The sequence below is a fragment of the Oryzias melastigma genome, linkage group LG13 (genome assembly GCF_002922805.2).
Source record: "Oryzias melastigma strain HK-1 linkage group LG13, ASM292280v2, whole genome shotgun sequence".
In the NCBI taxonomy this organism is placed as follows: domain Eukaryota; kingdom Metazoa; phylum Chordata; class Actinopteri; order Beloniformes; family Adrianichthyidae; genus Oryzias; species Oryzias melastigma.
The window spans coordinates 25963165-25981603 of NC_050524.1; the positions used below are offsets into that span (position 1 = coordinate 25963165).

At 42.0% G+C, this 18439-nt stretch overlaps 1 protein-coding gene across 1 annotated transcript in view; it reads left to right on the plus strand.

Annotated features, from left to right (window-relative positions):
• The window catches only part of LOC112136348 (A disintegrin and metalloproteinase with thrombospondin motifs 15), a gene marked incomplete in the record, with an annotated part of 19091 nt that extends 1204 nt beyond the window's left edge, over window positions 1-17887 (plus strand). The window contains 7 exon segments of the mRNA XM_024257984.2: window positions 6605-6737; window positions 8330-8497; window positions 8660-8943; window positions 9012-9189; window positions 12150-12325; window positions 14999-15174; window positions 16774-17887. Coding sequence (XP_024113752.1) covers window positions 6605-6737; window positions 8330-8497; window positions 8660-8943; window positions 9012-9189; window positions 12150-12325; window positions 14999-15174; window positions 16774-17542 — 1884 coding nt within the window.
• Window positions 17888-18439: the final 552 nt, after the last annotated feature.

Below are 18439 nucleotides of genomic sequence, written 5' to 3' on the forward strand. Positions count from 1 at the left end.
ATTTAATGGTGTATATATTTATTTCATTCTGGCTCTTTCGAGGCTCCATAGGTCTCCTCCATTTGCTTCTTCTTGTTTCTGTCACCCAGATGCAGTTCAGCTCTGAAGGACAGTCAGCTGCAGGACAGTCATGCATTCACCCCAAACTCTCATCTTTCTCTTAAAGTCCCGCTCTGATCATCTATTGGTCTGTTTTAAAAGTGGAATTTGAATTACGATTTTGTTGTTTTTAGACAAAACCGGGAATTATATGTTCAAATAAGTATTTATTTTTTTTGAATTCTCAAGAATGAAATAATAATCACTTTAAAGAATTTTCTGCATAATAACAATTCCCAGGAGAGGATGCAAACTCTGCAATGGAAGTCATCCACACTAACCTGACTATTGTTTAGTCTGACTGCCAGCATGGCGGATGTTCTAACAGACATCTCCAGAGTTTAAAGTTTGAACATTTCTGTTCTTAAGAGTGTAAAAAGAGGAGAACAAAACAAACAAACTAGTTCGCCAGTTAAATATTCCTGACCAAAAACAAGAGTATTTTTCAACCAATATATATGTGTGTATGTGTGGTGGGGTGGGGGGGGGGCTCAACCTCTGCTTTGAGTCCGTTCATTCTTTTCATCCGTAAAGTTTTAAAGAAGTAACAGCTGCCCCCCCCCCAGCTTCGATAGCGGCTGCGTCAGGCATGGAAGGACGCAGTACTACACAAAATCATTGCTTATATCAAACTTTTGAGTTGTTTTATTAATGGTTTTATTAATTACATTTTCTACACGAAATGAGGGGTCTTAAAGGAGCGCCGCGTCTAAAGTAACGAACACCTGATTGAGCTGGAACTTACTGAAGACTCGACACAACTGTATTCTTCTAAAAGGAAAGTTGTTCTGCTGATAATCAATAGCTCAGTGGAGAAATTGAGTGTTGGTATTAGATTGGGGGCGGAGCTTGCAGCACAGATTCTTCCAGGAGGGGGCGGTTCACATCGTGCTGATGTCAGCATGATATGACCCACTCGTTTTCGTGGGTATGGGAGGGGCTGCTGCAGACAGTACAGGTCTTTAGAGGATTACTCTTAAATGCATGAACGGATCAAAATACCACTTTGAGGTTATTTATAATGAAGAATGAACAATAAAATGCACTTAAAACCTCAAAAAGTAGAGTTTTCATGGTATGGACCCTTTAAACTGAACCAGAAAATACACAGGCAGCCAGTGGAGGAAAGCCAGGATTGGTTTGACAGTGAAATAAAAATGGCGAGCAATATTGGAGCTATTGAGATTAACTGAGCCAGATGAGGAGGGAAACAAAGACGTCCATGGATCTACTGGCCCAATCCGAATTCTTCCCTTCTCCATTTGAAGGGGCAGTTTATGTGCAAGTGTGTCCAGGAAGGAAATGTATTTTCTTAAATCCGACCCTCAAAACAGAGGGGTATAATATCCTCATCTCGAGGCTGAACCGCATTGCTCTGAGAAGAGCTTTTCTTCTCGTGGATGTGCTCTAAACCACAGAAGTTTACATTTAAATGTAAGTCATGACTTTTTTTTGTAGCGTGACTTTAAAAGTTATAAAACCACTGTTGTTATGTTTATTTAAGCGCTGGAAGCTCCATGCTAACGCTAGCGGACCAACAATAATTGATAATGTCATCGAACAAAAGTAACGTCCAAAATATGAGACAATATTTTTTCATAACTCTTCATTTTGAGGGATAAATGAAGGAGAAGGGAAGACATCAGATTGGGGCTTTGTCTGCAAGAGGATGTGTCAGAATGGAGTGGAGTAAGGATTTTCTACATCACAAATTAACTCTTTCTCAAACTGTTTTTTCTCGTCTGCCCCTAATTCACGATATTTGAATAAAGAAATACTCAGAAATGCATTTTTAGTCTTAATTTGCATGAAAAAGAAAGCTACAAGAACATGTTAAAAACACACAAAAACACAATCTCCACTGGCATGGGTCTTAACCCTTTAACACCAGAGCTCCAGCAGAGCTCCAGTGTTTCTGTTCTTCGAGTTACTGCAACTTTTCAACCGTTAACGCAATAATTCCAGTAGATTCTGAAGGAGAAAAGCAACGCTAGTCCTTTTTTTTTTTTTTTTTAACAATCTACTGGAATTATTGTGTTAAAAGTTACAGTATGTTACAGATTTTGTGTTAAAGCTGAATTGTTTCTGCACCCCCCCACCCACACCCCCCCACACACACACAGAGTTCTGCTTTAAAACTTTGACTGGAGCTCAGAACTGCAGTCACGCATTGGCTGTTTTGACAGTGGAGGGTTCCTTTTGCACCCCTCCTACATAAGGGTGGTGCAGATGTTTACCACTGTGCAGCTGCTGCAGACACTTTCTTCTCATGCACATCTTCAGCTCTCAGCTCATTCTTTGGTGAACTTCATGTTTCTGCAGAAAACAAAGAACACAAAGATGAACACAATCCTTCACAAGATTATAGTTGAAGTTCTCAAAAAGGATTTTACCATTCTTTAGGTTCAAAATTTCACTTATGAAGAGTAACATTTCACAGATCAAGATAAATATTTGACACCACATTTAGTTTTCTGAAATTATAGTCAAAACTCAGAAACTGTAGAGGTTCCAGTTCCAGTGAATAGACAGTGTCACAGTCTTCCTGACTCAACTTTGTTTACATTTCAAAGAAGCAAAGTCTTCTGTGACTGTAGCTGCTCTCCTCCTTCTAATCTCTTCTTCTAGGTTTCATTCCACAAATAATAAATGTGCACATTTTTTAGAAAAAGCAGCTCATATTTTCCATCAGCAGTCTCCATGAACTCCCAAGCGTGCATGTCGACGTGTCTGCGGGACACCCGGGGAGCAGCTGCAGCTCCGGAAAACTCTCGTGACGCGCTGAGAGGAGCAGGCGGGGTGCGGGACACCCGTCTGCAGAGTGTGCGGCTGGCTGCAGCGCAGCTCCAGGTCAGCTGGTTTGTTTGGAGAGACGAGCAGACGGAGCACAACCAAACTCCTGCTGTGGGTCTACAGCAGGAGTGTCAAAGTCAGAAATCCAAACCCACCTTAGGTCGTAGACCGAACAGGATAAACATTTATTGAACACTCTAAAACTACATTTTAAAAACTGTAACTTTTTAACATATTTATGAACTAGATACTAGTGTGAATGCTGTAAGTTGAAATTGGCTGCTGAAGATGCTAGTGCTGATAGCTGAAGATGCTGAAATTGATAGTTAAAACGCTAAAGATGAAAGCTGAAAACGCTGAAGCTGAGAGCCAGCTAAAATATTAGCTAAACGCCAAATTAGCTTAAAAAAAACTAAATAAAAAATAAATTTAAAAAACTCGGTAAGCCAAAACAACTATCATGTACCTGAAATATTAGCTGAACTCCAAAATAGCTTAAAAAATCTAAGTAAACTCCAAAACAGTCCAAAATAGCAGAATGCCAATTTGCAAAACTTTAAAACTGTAACTTTTTAGCATAATTATGAATAATGAAAAGGCAGGAATATTAATATATTAGTTTGAAATAAGCCCAAGATAACATCGGGGAATTAATAATAAAATAAAATGATCTGGAGGGCCGGATAGAATTACCCGGAGGGCCGGATCCGGCCCCCGGGCCTTGACTTTGACATGTGGTCTAGATTCCCTGACACCTGCACGTTTTCTAAGTATGTTTGGAGTAAAAACCTCCTAAAAGCTGGACGTGTCGGATCCTCTGTGCAGCAGTCAAACGTTGCTCCTGCTCCTCTGAATGCTTTGATCCGTCTGTCCGCTCAGCTGATGGTCATGAGGGAAGGCATGCAGGCATTTCAGTGCGTGTACTTCTTCAGGGCTGTCCCGTCTCTCAGATGCTCTTCAGAAGTTTTATGGACATTCTCAGCCAGAGAGCAGACGCTTCGGCTTTGGGAGCCTCTTGTTTGTCAAAACCAGAACCAGAACCAGAACCTACAGAAACCCTTTCAGTTTTAGTTTAGAGCTTGAAACTGGGTGACTGTGGAGAACGCCTCCAACCAAAAGAAGCAGATCCAGACTCACAATTTTATGAAAGCTGAGAACCTCCTTATCTATGAGAAGTGAGTGACACCACAGAAAATGACTGGCTGTCAGCTCCAACCAAATGAAGTCAAACCAGTCGTCCTTTCTTTGTGATACGGCCGTCGCCATGTTGGAACCAGACAGTCAGGGAGCAGTGATTGGTCTGAGTCATGTTTCCATTGCAACCACTCTAACCAATCAGGAGTGAGCTTGTTGGAAGGCCACACCCCTAAATTGGGCTACAAAAAAATCTGCCAATAAAACATTTTGAATGTTTAATGTTAAATCATTTACTTTTACTGAGGCATCTGATTGGTCAGTTATAACTTGAATAACTTGCAATAAAGAAAAAAAATATGAAAAAATAGGATTATCAACAATTTGTTGAAAAATAAAGAAATCAGATCCAGAATGGTTATTCTGACCAATAAAATGACCAACAGCTGTTTATTTCTCTATTGAAGTCTATGGGATATGGACTTGAGCAGGTACTTCCTGTTTGAAACGCCAAGGGGGAGGGGTTACCCTTTCCAGTCTTCATTTACAGTCAGTGTAACTCTTGCCACATTCATATCTATACCTGACATGGCTTTTATTGCATTCAGACTGACAGGCTTTCATGCTAACAAGATTTTTGTTCTTCACTTTAGCATGTGTGAGGAGTACTGTGAGGTCACTGTTTCAGTGAAGGTGCCTTTGAGAAAGCATTTCAACTTAGTTTCATTAAAAACTACAGAATTCCACATCAATGTCAAATTTTGATTAAAAGAAAACACTTCCCACTGTAAGGTCAGGGCTTTTCATTTTAAATAATAAATACATATTCATTCATTAGCAGCTCTCAATAATAATTAATCTAATTTTTCACATAAATGCGTCTAAAAAGTGCATCACGCCGTGTGATCTGGATCAGTACATTTCCCTCCTCTGTCTACCGCTGAGTGTAGATAAATCATAACTAGAAAAGTCGCATTACCTGTGATAACGCTGGTGTGAATGCTCTTTGCTGAAAGTAGTCGCTGAAGATGCTCAAGCGTTTTGCTGAAAATGGGGATGAAATTGACTTTAATTGATGAAGAGATTTGCTGAAAATGTGAGAGCTATGTTAAACTTGTTAAAGAATAGAAATATAAAAATATTTAAAAAAATGCTAAAATTTACCTAAATTTAAGAAAAATGTGAAGTATATTTGCTTTAAAATCACTATTACATGTAAATTTTGAAAACATATAAAGTGTTTTGCTAAAATATGAGCTAAACTCCAAATTAGCCAACAAAAAGCTAGCTCGTTGCTTAAATACTAGCTAAACTCCAAAACAGCCTAAAATTCCTCAGTAAACTAAGTTAGTCAAAAACGTTAGCCTGTTGCTAAAATAGAAGCTAAACTCTAAATTTTTTGAAGATTACTATAAAAGATGAATAAATAGCCCATCAATATACTTAAAGGCTTGTTGCGAATCTACTTCAAATTTTGAAATGTGAAGACTTTCTCATTCATTTCCTATGGGGCATATTTTGCTTCATAAATACCAAAAACACAAGCAGTAATGTCCTGAACGAGCTGCACGTTTTGATACCAAGATTGCTGAAATCTCTGAAAGTGTGATTGAGTTTTTACATTGGGATCAATGTACAGAAAGCAGAATCACTATACTGTGAATGTTTACTAAGCATTCACACAATTAGATGATTGTTTATAATTTGACATTAAAGGGGTCAAACTTGGGAATATTTTGGTAAAGAATTCAGTAGAAGTGGAACCTGAAACCCTCTGGGGTGATTTAGAGTCTCTGTCTTTCTCTGTCTGAAGGTTTGGACCGTGAAATAAATCCAAATCCTGAGGAATAAAAGTCAGTAGATAAATCGAGTTGAATGAACAGCATCAAGCGGGATGAGGACACGTGTAAGCGCTTCAGGCAGACTGAGTTTAGAAGAACAGAAAGATCCAGCTGACATTCACGTCGTCTCAGGAGCTTTGGGGTTTTTGAACCTTCACCAGGAACGTGTTGCTCTAGGGAGATTTTTGTGCCACCATATTGCAAGAAGAAGTCACAGTTTTGAGATCAAAATTTTTTTAAATAGGAAAAAAATGTATTAAGAATAAAAAAAAATCATAATTTGCAAATAAAAATAATTAATATTTGCTGTCCCGGATGAGCAGAAGAAGATGGATGGATGGATGTCAAAAACTTTTATTTTGCCTTCAAAAATGTCTTTGTATTCGCACTTGTTTTTTTTTTGCTTTCAAAAAGTGTTTTTGCGATTGCAGCACAAACGTTTTAGATGCATTGTGCCTCGTGAACAAAAACGTGTCAATGTAAAATCTAAGATATGGCATAAGCGAGATGAGGCACTACGCATCTAAAAACATTTGTGCTGCAATCACAAAAATATTTCTTGAAGGCAAAAAATGTTTTTGGATCAAATATTAAATATTTTTATTTGCAAATTATGATTTTTTATTCTTAACACTTTACGTTTTGTTTGCAATTTAGAAAATTCTGATCTCAAAACTGTGACTTTTGCTTGCACTGTAGAGGCACAAACATCACTCATGCACTCTCTGTGCTTTCAGGATCTTTGCGGAGCTTCAACCTGCGACACCCTGGGGATGGCTGATGTTGGAACCATGTGTGACCCCAAGAGGAGCTGCTCGGTCATCGAAGATGATGGTCTACCGTCTGCTTTTACCACAGCCCATGAGCTGGGTAAGCTTTTGGAAGGGGAGTGAAATGTGCTGAAACTAACGGAGGCATTTTTTGTTTTAACATCCGATTCATACATTTGTTGTTGCTGATACGATTCATAGTCAATATTGGTTCATTTTGCACGACCCGATTCACTGACCTAAAAGGGATCAGAACATCTTTATCCAGAACTTCCACTAGTGTGACTCAGAGAGAAATAGCTGGTACTGAACAGTGCAGGTGAAGTTTTACAGATTCCTTGTATTTCTTCAAGATAATAAATTAAATATGTGTACAAACAAGCAAGTTCTGAAACTGAAAACTCTGTTTGCGGATTTTGAGTCAGAGAACTCCGAGTTCAGGTTTGAACTCTGAATTTGTTAAACCTGCTTCTTGAAACGGGCCCCCGGTGAGGAACTTTCACTCCACAATTGTTTGCTTTGGCTTCAACAGTTCCACATCACTTTCTACAGTCCCACTAGGACGAAGCCACAGATGCTTTTTTGTAATTTGTGAGTCTTCTGCTTCAGTCTGAGGGAGTGTCTCACTGGTCTGGTGCAGCTTGGAACAAAAATGTCTCAGACCGTTTGTCATGCTCTCTGAAATTGTGCTCAAATGTTAGCAGCTGTCCAGTGACGTCTGGTGAGGTTCACAGCTGGTGAGGCACTGATGTCATCAGTCAGATTTACCAACGTATGAACTCTACTGAACAGCTGATTCACCATTTGACTGATAACAGTTAAAGAGTGTTGTTTAAAATTTCAGTATTTTTCTAGATCAGGTCTAGACTTACTACAACCTGCTTGGAGACCAGATCTGGTCCTCAGGTGATTGAAAGTGAAAGAGCTGCTGCGAAAATTTCAATGTGGTCCCATATGGTTTACCTTTGGGCTGAATTGGTGGGCCCCCGGTGGGTTTGCCCACACTGGCTTATGTGGGGACTCAGTGGTCTGGGTCCCTATGCTAACCAGCTTCCTGGTGGACAGCGTTGTGAGATAGCTCTGCTGCCCAGCGAGCCAGAGTACTGAGCTCCCACTCATGCCAGTGTGGGCAAACACAGGTGGAGCCACCATGGAACCCGCGGACAAACCCACCTGGGGCCCACCAATTCAGCCCAAAGATGAACCATGTAGAACCACATTGAAATGTTTGCTGAGGGGGCTCTGAAGTCAAAGTCATTAGTTTTCACACACTGTAGTGTGTGAAATTTGTTCTCCGCATTTGACCTGGGGGAGTGGTGAGCTGCAGACACAGCCGCACCCGGGAACCATCTGGTGGGCTAACCCTCCAATCCAACCCCTTCATGCTGAGTGTCAAGCAGGGAGGCACTGGGTCCCATTTTTTGAGTCTTAGGTATGACTCAGCCGGAATTTGAACTCACAACCTCTCAGCCTCAGGGCGGACACTCTACCACAAGGTCACAGAGCTGGAACCTGCTTGGTAGAAAAGGGGAATGTCATAGACCAAGGAATGATCCACAGCCTGGTCGGGTATTTTGATTGTTGTTTTATGGAATTCTCTTTTTTTTTGGATTTTGCATCATCCCAATTGCTCAGAAAGACACTGAACAAAAGTTTTGAGTATTTGTATCTCCTGTGTTTCGCCCCCTGCAGGTCACATCTTCAACATGCCCCACGACAACGTGAAGGCGTGTGAGGAGGTCTTTGGGAAACTGAAAGATGACCACATGATGTCCCCCACTCTGATCCAGATCAACAGGAGCCGGCCCTGGTCTGTGTGCAGTGCTGCCATCATCACAGAGTTTCTGGACAGAGGTCACGGTCCGTAAGCTGTTTGGCTCAGATTAGAACTTACAGGCTTTTCTGCTCTGACCACCAGAGCTTTACAGGACAGAAGATTGGTTGTTTGTCCCCTTAGGGGTAACTGAAGAAGTGTGAGAGCTTCCCTGAGCAGCTGTGTTCAGCTGTGCTTGGTCCCTGCAGGAGACTGTCTGTTGGACCAGCCTCAGAAGCAGATGGCTCTCCACGAAAGCCTCCCTGGCTCCTCCTACAGCCTGCACCGCCAGTGCGAGCTTGCCTTCGGCCCGGGCTCCAAGCCCTGCCCCTACATGCAGTCCTGCTCCAAGCTGTGGTGCACCGGGAAGGCCCGCGGGCAGCTTGTGTGTCAGACCCGCCACTTCCCCTGGGCAGACGGCACCAGCTGTGGCCCTGAAAAGGTTTGCTACCGGAGCAGCTGCGTCGACAAGAACACCACCGTGCACGTCAAGGTGGGGCTGGTAGGTGTGCACGTGATGCCCCTTGTGTTTGGTGAGGCTGATGGGGTCTGTTGTCTTAGGTGGACGGCCGCTGGGGGAAGTGGGGTGCGTTCGGTGACTGCTCCAGAAGCTGTGGGGGCGGGGTGCAGCTGGCCAAGAGAGAATGCAACAACCCAGCCCCAGAGCATGGTGGGAAATACTGCTATGGTCTACGCCTCAAGTACCGCTCCTGCAACCTCAGTCCTTGTCCCAAAACAGGTAGGCTAAAGTAGTGTCAGGAATTTCATTACGGGTTTCTTTTGGGGGGAGCAACATCACTGCTAGCATGGAAATCAGGAGGAGAACCCATGAGGTGTCAAGTCCGCAGTTCATCCTTTGGTCACTTGACAAAAGCTTGAGAACCTCTGAAATGTCAGAGTTCAGCGAGATTCAGGTAACTTTGAATACCATCACATCCAACAGGTGTCAGTTCCTCAGGAATTCCCCCTGTAACAAAGGAGATGCTCGTAGAGAACAAGCACTCTTTGACATACCATAAATCTTTGGGCGTTTATGTGATCAACATGAATCAGCTGCTTCTTCTAATATTGGCTTTTACTGATAACATAGATCAGGGGAGTCAAACTCAATCGTACAAGGGGTCAAAATCCAAAACACACCTTAGGTCGCGGGCTAAACAGGATAAAGATGTATTGAACACTCTAAAACTACATGTTTAAAACTTTAAAACTGTAACTTTTTAACATAATTATGAACTAGATATATAGCATTACCTGTGATAATGCTACTGTGAATGCTGTAAGATGAATTTGGCTGCTGAACATGCTAAAATTGATAGCTGAAAACGCTGAAGTTGATAATCAGCTAAAATTTAAGGTAAGTGCCAAATTAGCATAAAAAAACAGAAAAAAACTTAGGCTAGCCAAAACAGCTAGCATGTAGCTAAAAAAATAGCTAAACTTCAAAATAGCCTAAAAAAACTAAAAAAAACCCTATATTACCCACAACAGCTAGCATGTAAATATTGTATAAACTCCAAAGAGCTTAAAAAATCTTAGTAAATGCCAAAATAGTCCAAAAATGTAGCAGAATGCCAATTTTTAAAACTTTAAAACCGTAACTTTTAACATAAATATATGAATAATAAAAAGGCAGGAATATTATTCCAGAATAAATCAACTTAAACCTTAAATAACTTTCAATATTTTACTCTACACACAAATATATTCTGTCAAAATTACACAAAAAAGCACAAGATAACATTGGATCATTAATAACAATAAAATAAAATGATCTGGAGGGCCAGAATTACCTGGAGGGCCGGATCCGGCCCCCGGGCCTTGACTTTGACACATGTGACATAGAGTGTCACCTAATGGCACAAAGCTGCTTTCCTCTACATCAGAATCAACAGACTTGTATTGATTGTTATATTGACTACTGTAAAGTGCCACAAATCAGTGCAACATTTTCTCCAGCTCCAAATCTGACAGAATGACATTAATTGTGTTTGTAGAGTTACGGTTGATGAAAGAATGTAAACACTAGAGCTAAATGCTAAAGGGTTAAACATCTGCTCTGAGCAGCTAATAAACATTAAACATGTAAACAAAACCCACATGTCATTCAAGCATTTTGTTGAGCAGGACTGTGGGTCATAACAATAGCTTCATAGATTAAAGACTTAAAATAAACTAGAGCTTGCGCAAAAAGCAAATGACTGTTTGAAGAGGCTGTTTGGGAGTCTCACAGCAGATACAGGTGTTGCAGACTCCGAGTGTGGGATCAGCTCACCCTTTGAGACACTTGTCATTCTCTGTTTCTCACGACTAAGCAGCGTCCAACACACAGGTCCTTTCATCTCCGTCCCCATCATTATTAACCCTGACTCCGCTTGGCTGGAACCGCAGATGAGGATGTCCTAAAAATCAAAACCGCAGAATGATAAATCACTAGACCAGGGCTGCAGCTCCAGATCCACATGTGTCTCTTTTATCTCTCCATGGTGGCTCCTTGACCAAACATGAAACAAGTCATGGAGACTGCTGATCCAGCTATGTCGACCATCAGAGTCAGCAGCTCCTGATAATGTCTGCATAACCAAAACTACCTAAAGAAAACAAATAAACAAAGCCTGAAAACTAAGACTACCAAGATCCAAACTAAAATAACAAAACCCAGCAGAGTAAGACTGCTGAGGACAAATAAAATAGCATTTTTTCTAAAGTAAGGTTTACTTAATTAGCATTTATTTAATTTATATTAGTTAAATGTATAAATTGATGTCTGAGGTTCACATAAATGATAAACTACAATATGTAGGTTTTTACATCCTGTTGACCTGAAGACGTCTTGTTTGATCAACTCTACCTCCAGAATGAACAGATTTTATATGCAAAGCAAAACTTTGGTAAAAAGTTTGATCTTTATGAGTTAAAAGCACATATTATCTTATGCTGAACAACATTAAAAAATCACATTTTGAGAGATGCTAGATTCTTTTAGTATTTTTGCTTTTGTTTGTGCAAAAAAACAGACAATTCATATTTATTATTTACCCTTTAACACCAGAGCTCCAGTGTTTATATTCTTTCATTTACTGTAACTTTTACACCGTTATTACAATCAACATCCTTCCAGTAGATTTTGAAGGAGAAAAGCAGCTTTCTCCTTCAAAATCTACTGGAATTATGTTGATTGTTGATCGTATGTTAACGATTTTGTGTTTAAGATTCACCAACGACGCCTCAGGTGTTAAAGGGTAAAAAAAAGAAGGTCATGAATGTAAATCCACATTTCTTAAAGGCTAAAGAAAGACTATGTGGCTCCTTCTAGGTTTTGATCTGTAGAAAAAGTAGAAAGCAAGCCAAAATGTTTTTTACTGTTAAAGAATCTGCCTGGCCGAGTTGTGGTGACTTGGTTGTCATGGAAATGTAGCAAATGTTTTTTTTTCACCAATAAATTGGCTGGACTGTTTCCATTGTGTTGATCAGAGACGTGTGCCTCCAGCCAAAAGGTTGGTGGCTCTATTCCTCACTACCCCATCACATGTGGAAGTGTCCTTGAGCCAGACACAAAACCCTGTGCAGTCGGGTTTCCATGTACCAACAATCAAAGGGCTTTTGAATATGATGGAATTGATGGATGAGGTCAGGCAGCGTAGCCTCCACCCATCAATGAGGGAATGTGTGCTGATTCTGACCTTCAACTGTCTGCAGGTAAGAGCTTCCGTGAGGAGCAGTGCGAGGCCTACAACGGCTTCAACCTGAACACCAGTCGACTGGGCTCCACCGTGGTTTGGGTTCCCAAATACTCCGGCATCTCTCCCAAGGACAAATGCAAGCTCACCTGCAGAGCCAACGGGACAGGATACTTCTACGTTCTCTCCCCAAAGGTCTTCATTAATATCCTGTGATTCTGAGCTGTGATTGCATCTGTTAAACAACTTCTGTAACTGTTAACTGTAACGGGGATTTATCTATGCAGAAGATGTTTGTCAATGAGACATGGATGTTTGTTGCTGCCTGGTTGATCAACTAATAACTGAACATTCCTTGAAGATAGAAGCATTTACAAAGTTGCATTTACATAAGTGACCTTGGATGATGAACCAGAACTCTAATTCAGTCTCATTACGCAGTAACTGTTGTGAAGCCTTTGTATCATTTAGGGACAGACAGTAATATCAGCTTTGGTAGACGACTGCATTATAACATTGAAATGGATCAGTGTAATACAGTTCAGCTCTGACTGCAGTCAGAGTAGTTAGTATGGATGCAGCAGACCTCATGGGGATGTTGTGGGTGGATCTTAGCAGCTACAAACCTGTTGCCTGTAAAGCAACACATTGATGTATTCTGAAGTTTTTCTTCATTGAAGGAAACAAAGATTGTATTATTGCAAAAGCCACTTGAGGTTTTTGAATTGTGTGGGCCCACAGAGGGTCATAGAGAGGGAAAAAAGGAGTTTCATTGAGTTTCATTCAAACCACCTCAATGGGCATCATGAATTTAAGGACTGTTTTTCTGTGTTAAATGTATCATGAAGTATTTGTAACGCAATTGGAAGTTACACGTACTCATAACATACGGGTAATGCTGTCGTACTGTAACAATTTCTCTGCTCTCTCACAGAGAAAGAGTACACATAAGCACTTTAACTGCTTGAATGTATAAGCAACCTCAACATAACACATAAAAAAAAAACTCTGCAACAGTCTCACTTTAAGTTTTCCTTTGGTGTATTCATATTACCCTTAACCACGCCCCAAACAAATTCTCAATTAACAGATCCACCACCAATTAACACATTTACAAGCAGGAATGTACACAATACTCAATATTGTCTCTCAAATTGATCAGTTCTTTTCTCAGTCCCAGCTACGTGTAGCAAAATCCAAAAGAAATAAACAGGCTCGGTCTCACCGGTTTCTGTCCAAGTCTGTGAAGTTGGCATCCAATGGGAAAAAACAGAAAAATGGAAAGCAAAAGCCCATGCGATGATCCATCCACAGAAAGGAAAAAGGTAATCCGGTGGCGTAAAGCAGGTAACCACAGAACGGCTCTGGACGTCGGGGGGAGAATCCTCAGGCCTTCTCCTTACTTCCTCCTCCAGACTCTGTCTTCCTGTGGTACACCTGGCTTCCTTTTTCTGCCCCGCCCCTTCCTTGGCAGTCTTATTTTTTTTTACTCCAGGTGCCCAGGCCTTGTTTTCCTATTAAAGTTCCTTTGCATTTGTTTAAAACAGTCCGTCCTTCTACAAACACTGGTCACTTTATTTCTTACAGTATACAGAAAGCATGTTGCCCCTGCAAGGTTTTTTTAACAACATGGTTACATATTTTTCAATATACTTTCAATGTGATGACAGTGTCACAGTACAGCGCCCTAAAGCTGCACTCTAGTCATCAGTAAGGTGCAAGTACAGGCTCCTTACTCACCACTCAGAGATTTAGTTTCACTGACATTCCTCCAAAAATGGCAAAAAAAATGGTCAATAAAAAAAAAACCTGTCAGGAATAAACAAATCTTTCATCATGTTCTTCTGGCAGATTTCACTTTGCCAATTTCAAATTAAAATGTTCTAAACTTGAGAAATGTTTACTAAAAAAGTGAAAGGAGTCAGTGGTCTAAAGTGTTTTTTTTTTACGAAAGAGGGCATCAGATGTTGATCCCTTCACTGCATCTTGACTGCTGACAGTAGAACCTTCAAACTACAGACTCTTAACTTGAAAGGTGAAGTAAAAACAAAACTCAGAGACATGTCCGCTACCTAACTTTGTGAAGCCCCGCCCCTCTGTAGTGTAGCACCAACACATTCTCACTTCCATGTCGTTATTTATTGATGTTTGGTTAAAAACCCCTTAGCGTAATTTTTTGACGTTTTGGGTGTCCCCGACTCGTTGCTTTTGGACGTGCTGGCTGTTCCCATTTAAACACCAGTCCCCAACCTCCGGGCCACAAACCAGAACCAGTCCAGTGTTGTGACGTGTAGCGCAGTGGTACCCGATCCTGGTACCTTTACCCTAACCTGACACCGCACCAGATGTGGCATGGGACCTGAACCGGCACCAGACGCGGTACCGGGGGCGAACCAGACACGGTACCGGGTAAAGGTTAGGGTACCGGTACTGGACGCGTCCTGAGGACCAGTGCACATCGGGTACCGTGTCTCGAAGGTTGTGGACCCTTGATTTTACTGGAACAGCCAGCACACCAAAAAACTGCGAGTTGTAGGTGCCCTGTATTGAAAAGCCATCTTTCCTTTTTCTGCTCGCACACTCGGGACAGACGGGGAGGAAACGCCCTGAGAGCTGAGAGCTGAGATCTGCGCCGCAGGGCCACAGTAAAATATGAAGGAAGAATTCAGAGGAGTCGCTTGTATATACATTTGTGCCAGTGAGTAATCCTACGAAAGGCCAACCAACGGATGAGAATGTGTTGACATCTCGCTGGTGCTCAAGAACCTGTAGGAAATCAGCAACAGAAAAAACATTTCCCAGCAGAACTTTGTGATTTTCAGTCAGAGGACTCTCTGCGTGCACGTAACACCTGTGGTGTCTCTCCAGGTGGTGGACGGGACGCCTTGTTCCCCTGACACCACAGCCGTGTGTGTTCAGGGAAAGTGTATCAAGGCTGGCTGTGATGGCAAGCTGGAGTCCAACAGGAAGTTTGACAAGTGCGGCGTGTGCGGCGGGGACAACCAGGGCTGCAAGAAGGTCTCAGGGATGTTCACAAAGCCTGTGTGAGTAACCCACCAACCCTCATGGGGAGAAGGTCAACATAAAGATTTGACTTTGTTTTACTCATCGGTCATGATATAGCTAACCAAAAAATCTTAGTTTGAAGACTAAACCAGTGGTCCCCAACCCTCGGTCCGTGGGTCACTTGGTACCGAGCTGCAGACAGAAAAAAATAAATAAATGTGCAAACTTAGATTATTTCCATTCAGTTTATTTTCTGATCCTGAAGGAAGTTTTGTTATGAAAGACTTCCGGATTCTGTTCACAACATCTGTTTTGGTCACATGACGTAACCTTTGTTCTCTCCTAGGCATGTTTACATTAAAAGTGGGTCATCTGGACCCACAAGACAGCGAGCTGAACTGTTTTTTAAGGATTTGTTATCTTCACTGATGTCCATGACAGACATAAATTTCCTGTCCACCTTTTCCCCACCTTTTCAGAAACACTGCTGTAGTCAGTCAGTCAATATGTGGTTTCTTCAGTCGTCTGTATCTGCTGTACGGTCATTGTTATTATTCTATTTATTCATGATTGATTCTTGAAATTCATTTATAAAAGTTAATTAATTAGTTTATTTAATTCATTATTTCATGTTAATAATAAAGATATTTGAGAACATTCGAATGTTTTCTCAGCAATTTTCTTGTGAAAATCCTGATGCGGCCCAGCCTCACCCAGACTCTGCCTCCAGCGGCCCCCGGCTGAACTGAGTTTAAGGCCCCTGATTTAAAGAGAGCAGATTTGTCAGTTTTCAGTCTTTCTGTAAGTTATTCCAGGTAGCAGGAGCAGAGTGAAGAAATTTTCTTTTCTACAGTTCTGTACGAGCAAACGATAGAGTCAACAGTATCAGATCATTTGATCTCAATGAGAGAGATTCACCGTTTCTCCTCTTGAGTAATGAACATATGTAAGGTGGTAGCAAACCAAGCATGGACTTGTAAATAAAAGGCTACCAATGGGACTGCCTATGGAGAGATATGAAAAAAATACTTTCTCATATTTCGGACTTCATTTTTGTTCGATGATGTCACCAATCGCCAGTCTGCTAGCCTTAGCGTTTAGCTTCCAGCACTTGAATATACATAACAGCAGTTTTATAATGTTAAAAAGGTCATGCTACAACAAAAAGTCATTACTCACATTTAAATGTAAACACCTGTGCTCCAGAGCGCACCCATGTGAAGAAAAGAGCTTCTCAGCTCAACGCGGTTTAGCCTCATGACGGAGGATTTGTATCGCTCTGTTTGGAGGGTCAGATTTAAAACACACATTTCCTGGACACACTTGGACTTAAACTAACCCCTTCAAATAGAGGGGAAGGGAGAAGGGAAGAATTCGGATCGAGCCTTAGAGTAATTTGATTGTCACGTGAAGCCACTCTTTATCAGCATCTCATGTTCTTCTTTTTCACCCATGATAAAGGTAAACAGATAAACTTACGGTTGTGTTATTTCAGACAGAACAGGAAGAAGGGTTCAAAATGGACTTTTCTTGATTCTGATCGCATAGAAAGCATCATCTTGATTTCATTTTTACTGTTTTTTTTCTAAAAAACAATCTGAGTTGCTTAAACAAAGATCTGGTTTTTGTTCTTGTAGTCATGGCTACAACTTCGTGGTGACGCTGCCGGTTGGAGCCTCCAACGTCGATGTGCGTCAGCGCGGCTACCGTGGAATGGCGAGCGACGAAAACTACCTTGCCTTGAAGAACAGCCACGGGAATTATCTCCTGAATGGGAACTATGTGGTATCGGCCATGGAGCGGGACCTGCTGGTTCAGGGCAGCCTTCTCCGCTACAGCGGCACCTCCACATCCGTGGAGATGCTCCGGGCGGTGCGACCCCTGCAGGAGCCTCTGACTGTGGAGGTGCTCTCTGTTGGGAACATGACGCCTCCAAGGATTCGCTACTCCTACTACATTTCCAAAGAGAGCAAGGTGGAGAAAACTCTCTGGAAGGAGGAGAAAAGCCACAACAGCGTCTTGGTTGACAGTAACAAAATAGAGACTAAGAAGCAAATAATGGCCAGGAAGCCTGCCAGTCACTGGGTTAGCGGTAGCTGGGATTCGTGCTCGGTGTCGTGTGGGAACGGTCTGCAGAGGAGACTGGTTCAGTGCAAGAGCGTGGATGGACTCCCAGCAGGCAACTGTGACAGTGCTGAAAGACCTGCAGCTGTGAGAGTCTGCGGGGATCCATGCCCTGTGTGGGACGTGGGATCCTGGTCTCACTGCTCCAAGTCCTGTGGGCGGGGCTTCAAACGGCGGCTGGTGCGCTGCATGACTGACAACGGTCTCAATCTTCCCAGGGAGCACTGCTCTGGGAAGAGGAAGCCTCAGGAACTGGACCTCTGCAGCCTGATGTCATGTTAGACCCAGGCAGGCGGGGCTCGTTTCACAAGAACCTCCTAATTCAGGCAGCAGCATCTCTGTTGTGTTGGAAAATGTTTCTGAAGGGCTTTCCTGTACACTGATGTCTACAGGGATCTAGACTCAGACCTGAGAACACATGGACCTACGTGAGACTTGAACTTTGTGACTTGTGGACAACGTTCCATTAATGACATTCTGTTTACCTCTAGGACCATCAGTGTCAGATTTAAGTCTTTTATTGTGTCCCTGGTGGTTATTTGAAAGTACCATTGTGGCCAAATGTGACAGTAACTTGTTCTCTAACGGACAGACTTATTTCTGTTTAATTAAAGCTACTGCCCTGAATGTTTTCCAGTTACAAACTACCTGAGCTAGGTTTGCCCAGTTGATTCTAACCTGAACTCAGCTGATCCAGAAGGTTGGGCAGAACTAGGTGGTAACTCTACCGCACATGTCAGAGTCACCTGCTGGGTGATTCTATCCGGCCCTCCAGATCATTTGATATTTTTGTTATTAACGGCCCTATATTATTTTGTGCTGTTAACATAATGCAACACATTCTCATTCCCGAGTCGTTGCACATTGGCTCATGGTTAGGGACCCTCTGTGTCAATACGTTTTGGGTGTCTCCAATTCGTCATTTTTTAGAAATCCAATTAAATCAAGGCTCCCCAACCTCCAGGCCGCAAACCGGTACCGCTCCAGTACTGGGACGTGGACTGCACTGGTATCCTAACTCGGTACCGGACAGTCGATACCGGACAGGGATCAGTACTGGTTCTAGACGCTGTACTAGATGCGGACCAGGCTTAAAAGAAAATCTACTCAACTTGTTGGGTGTGAGTAAATGAAGCAAACTGCTCTGCCTACACCACTCCATACCTTCTCAGACAGTGT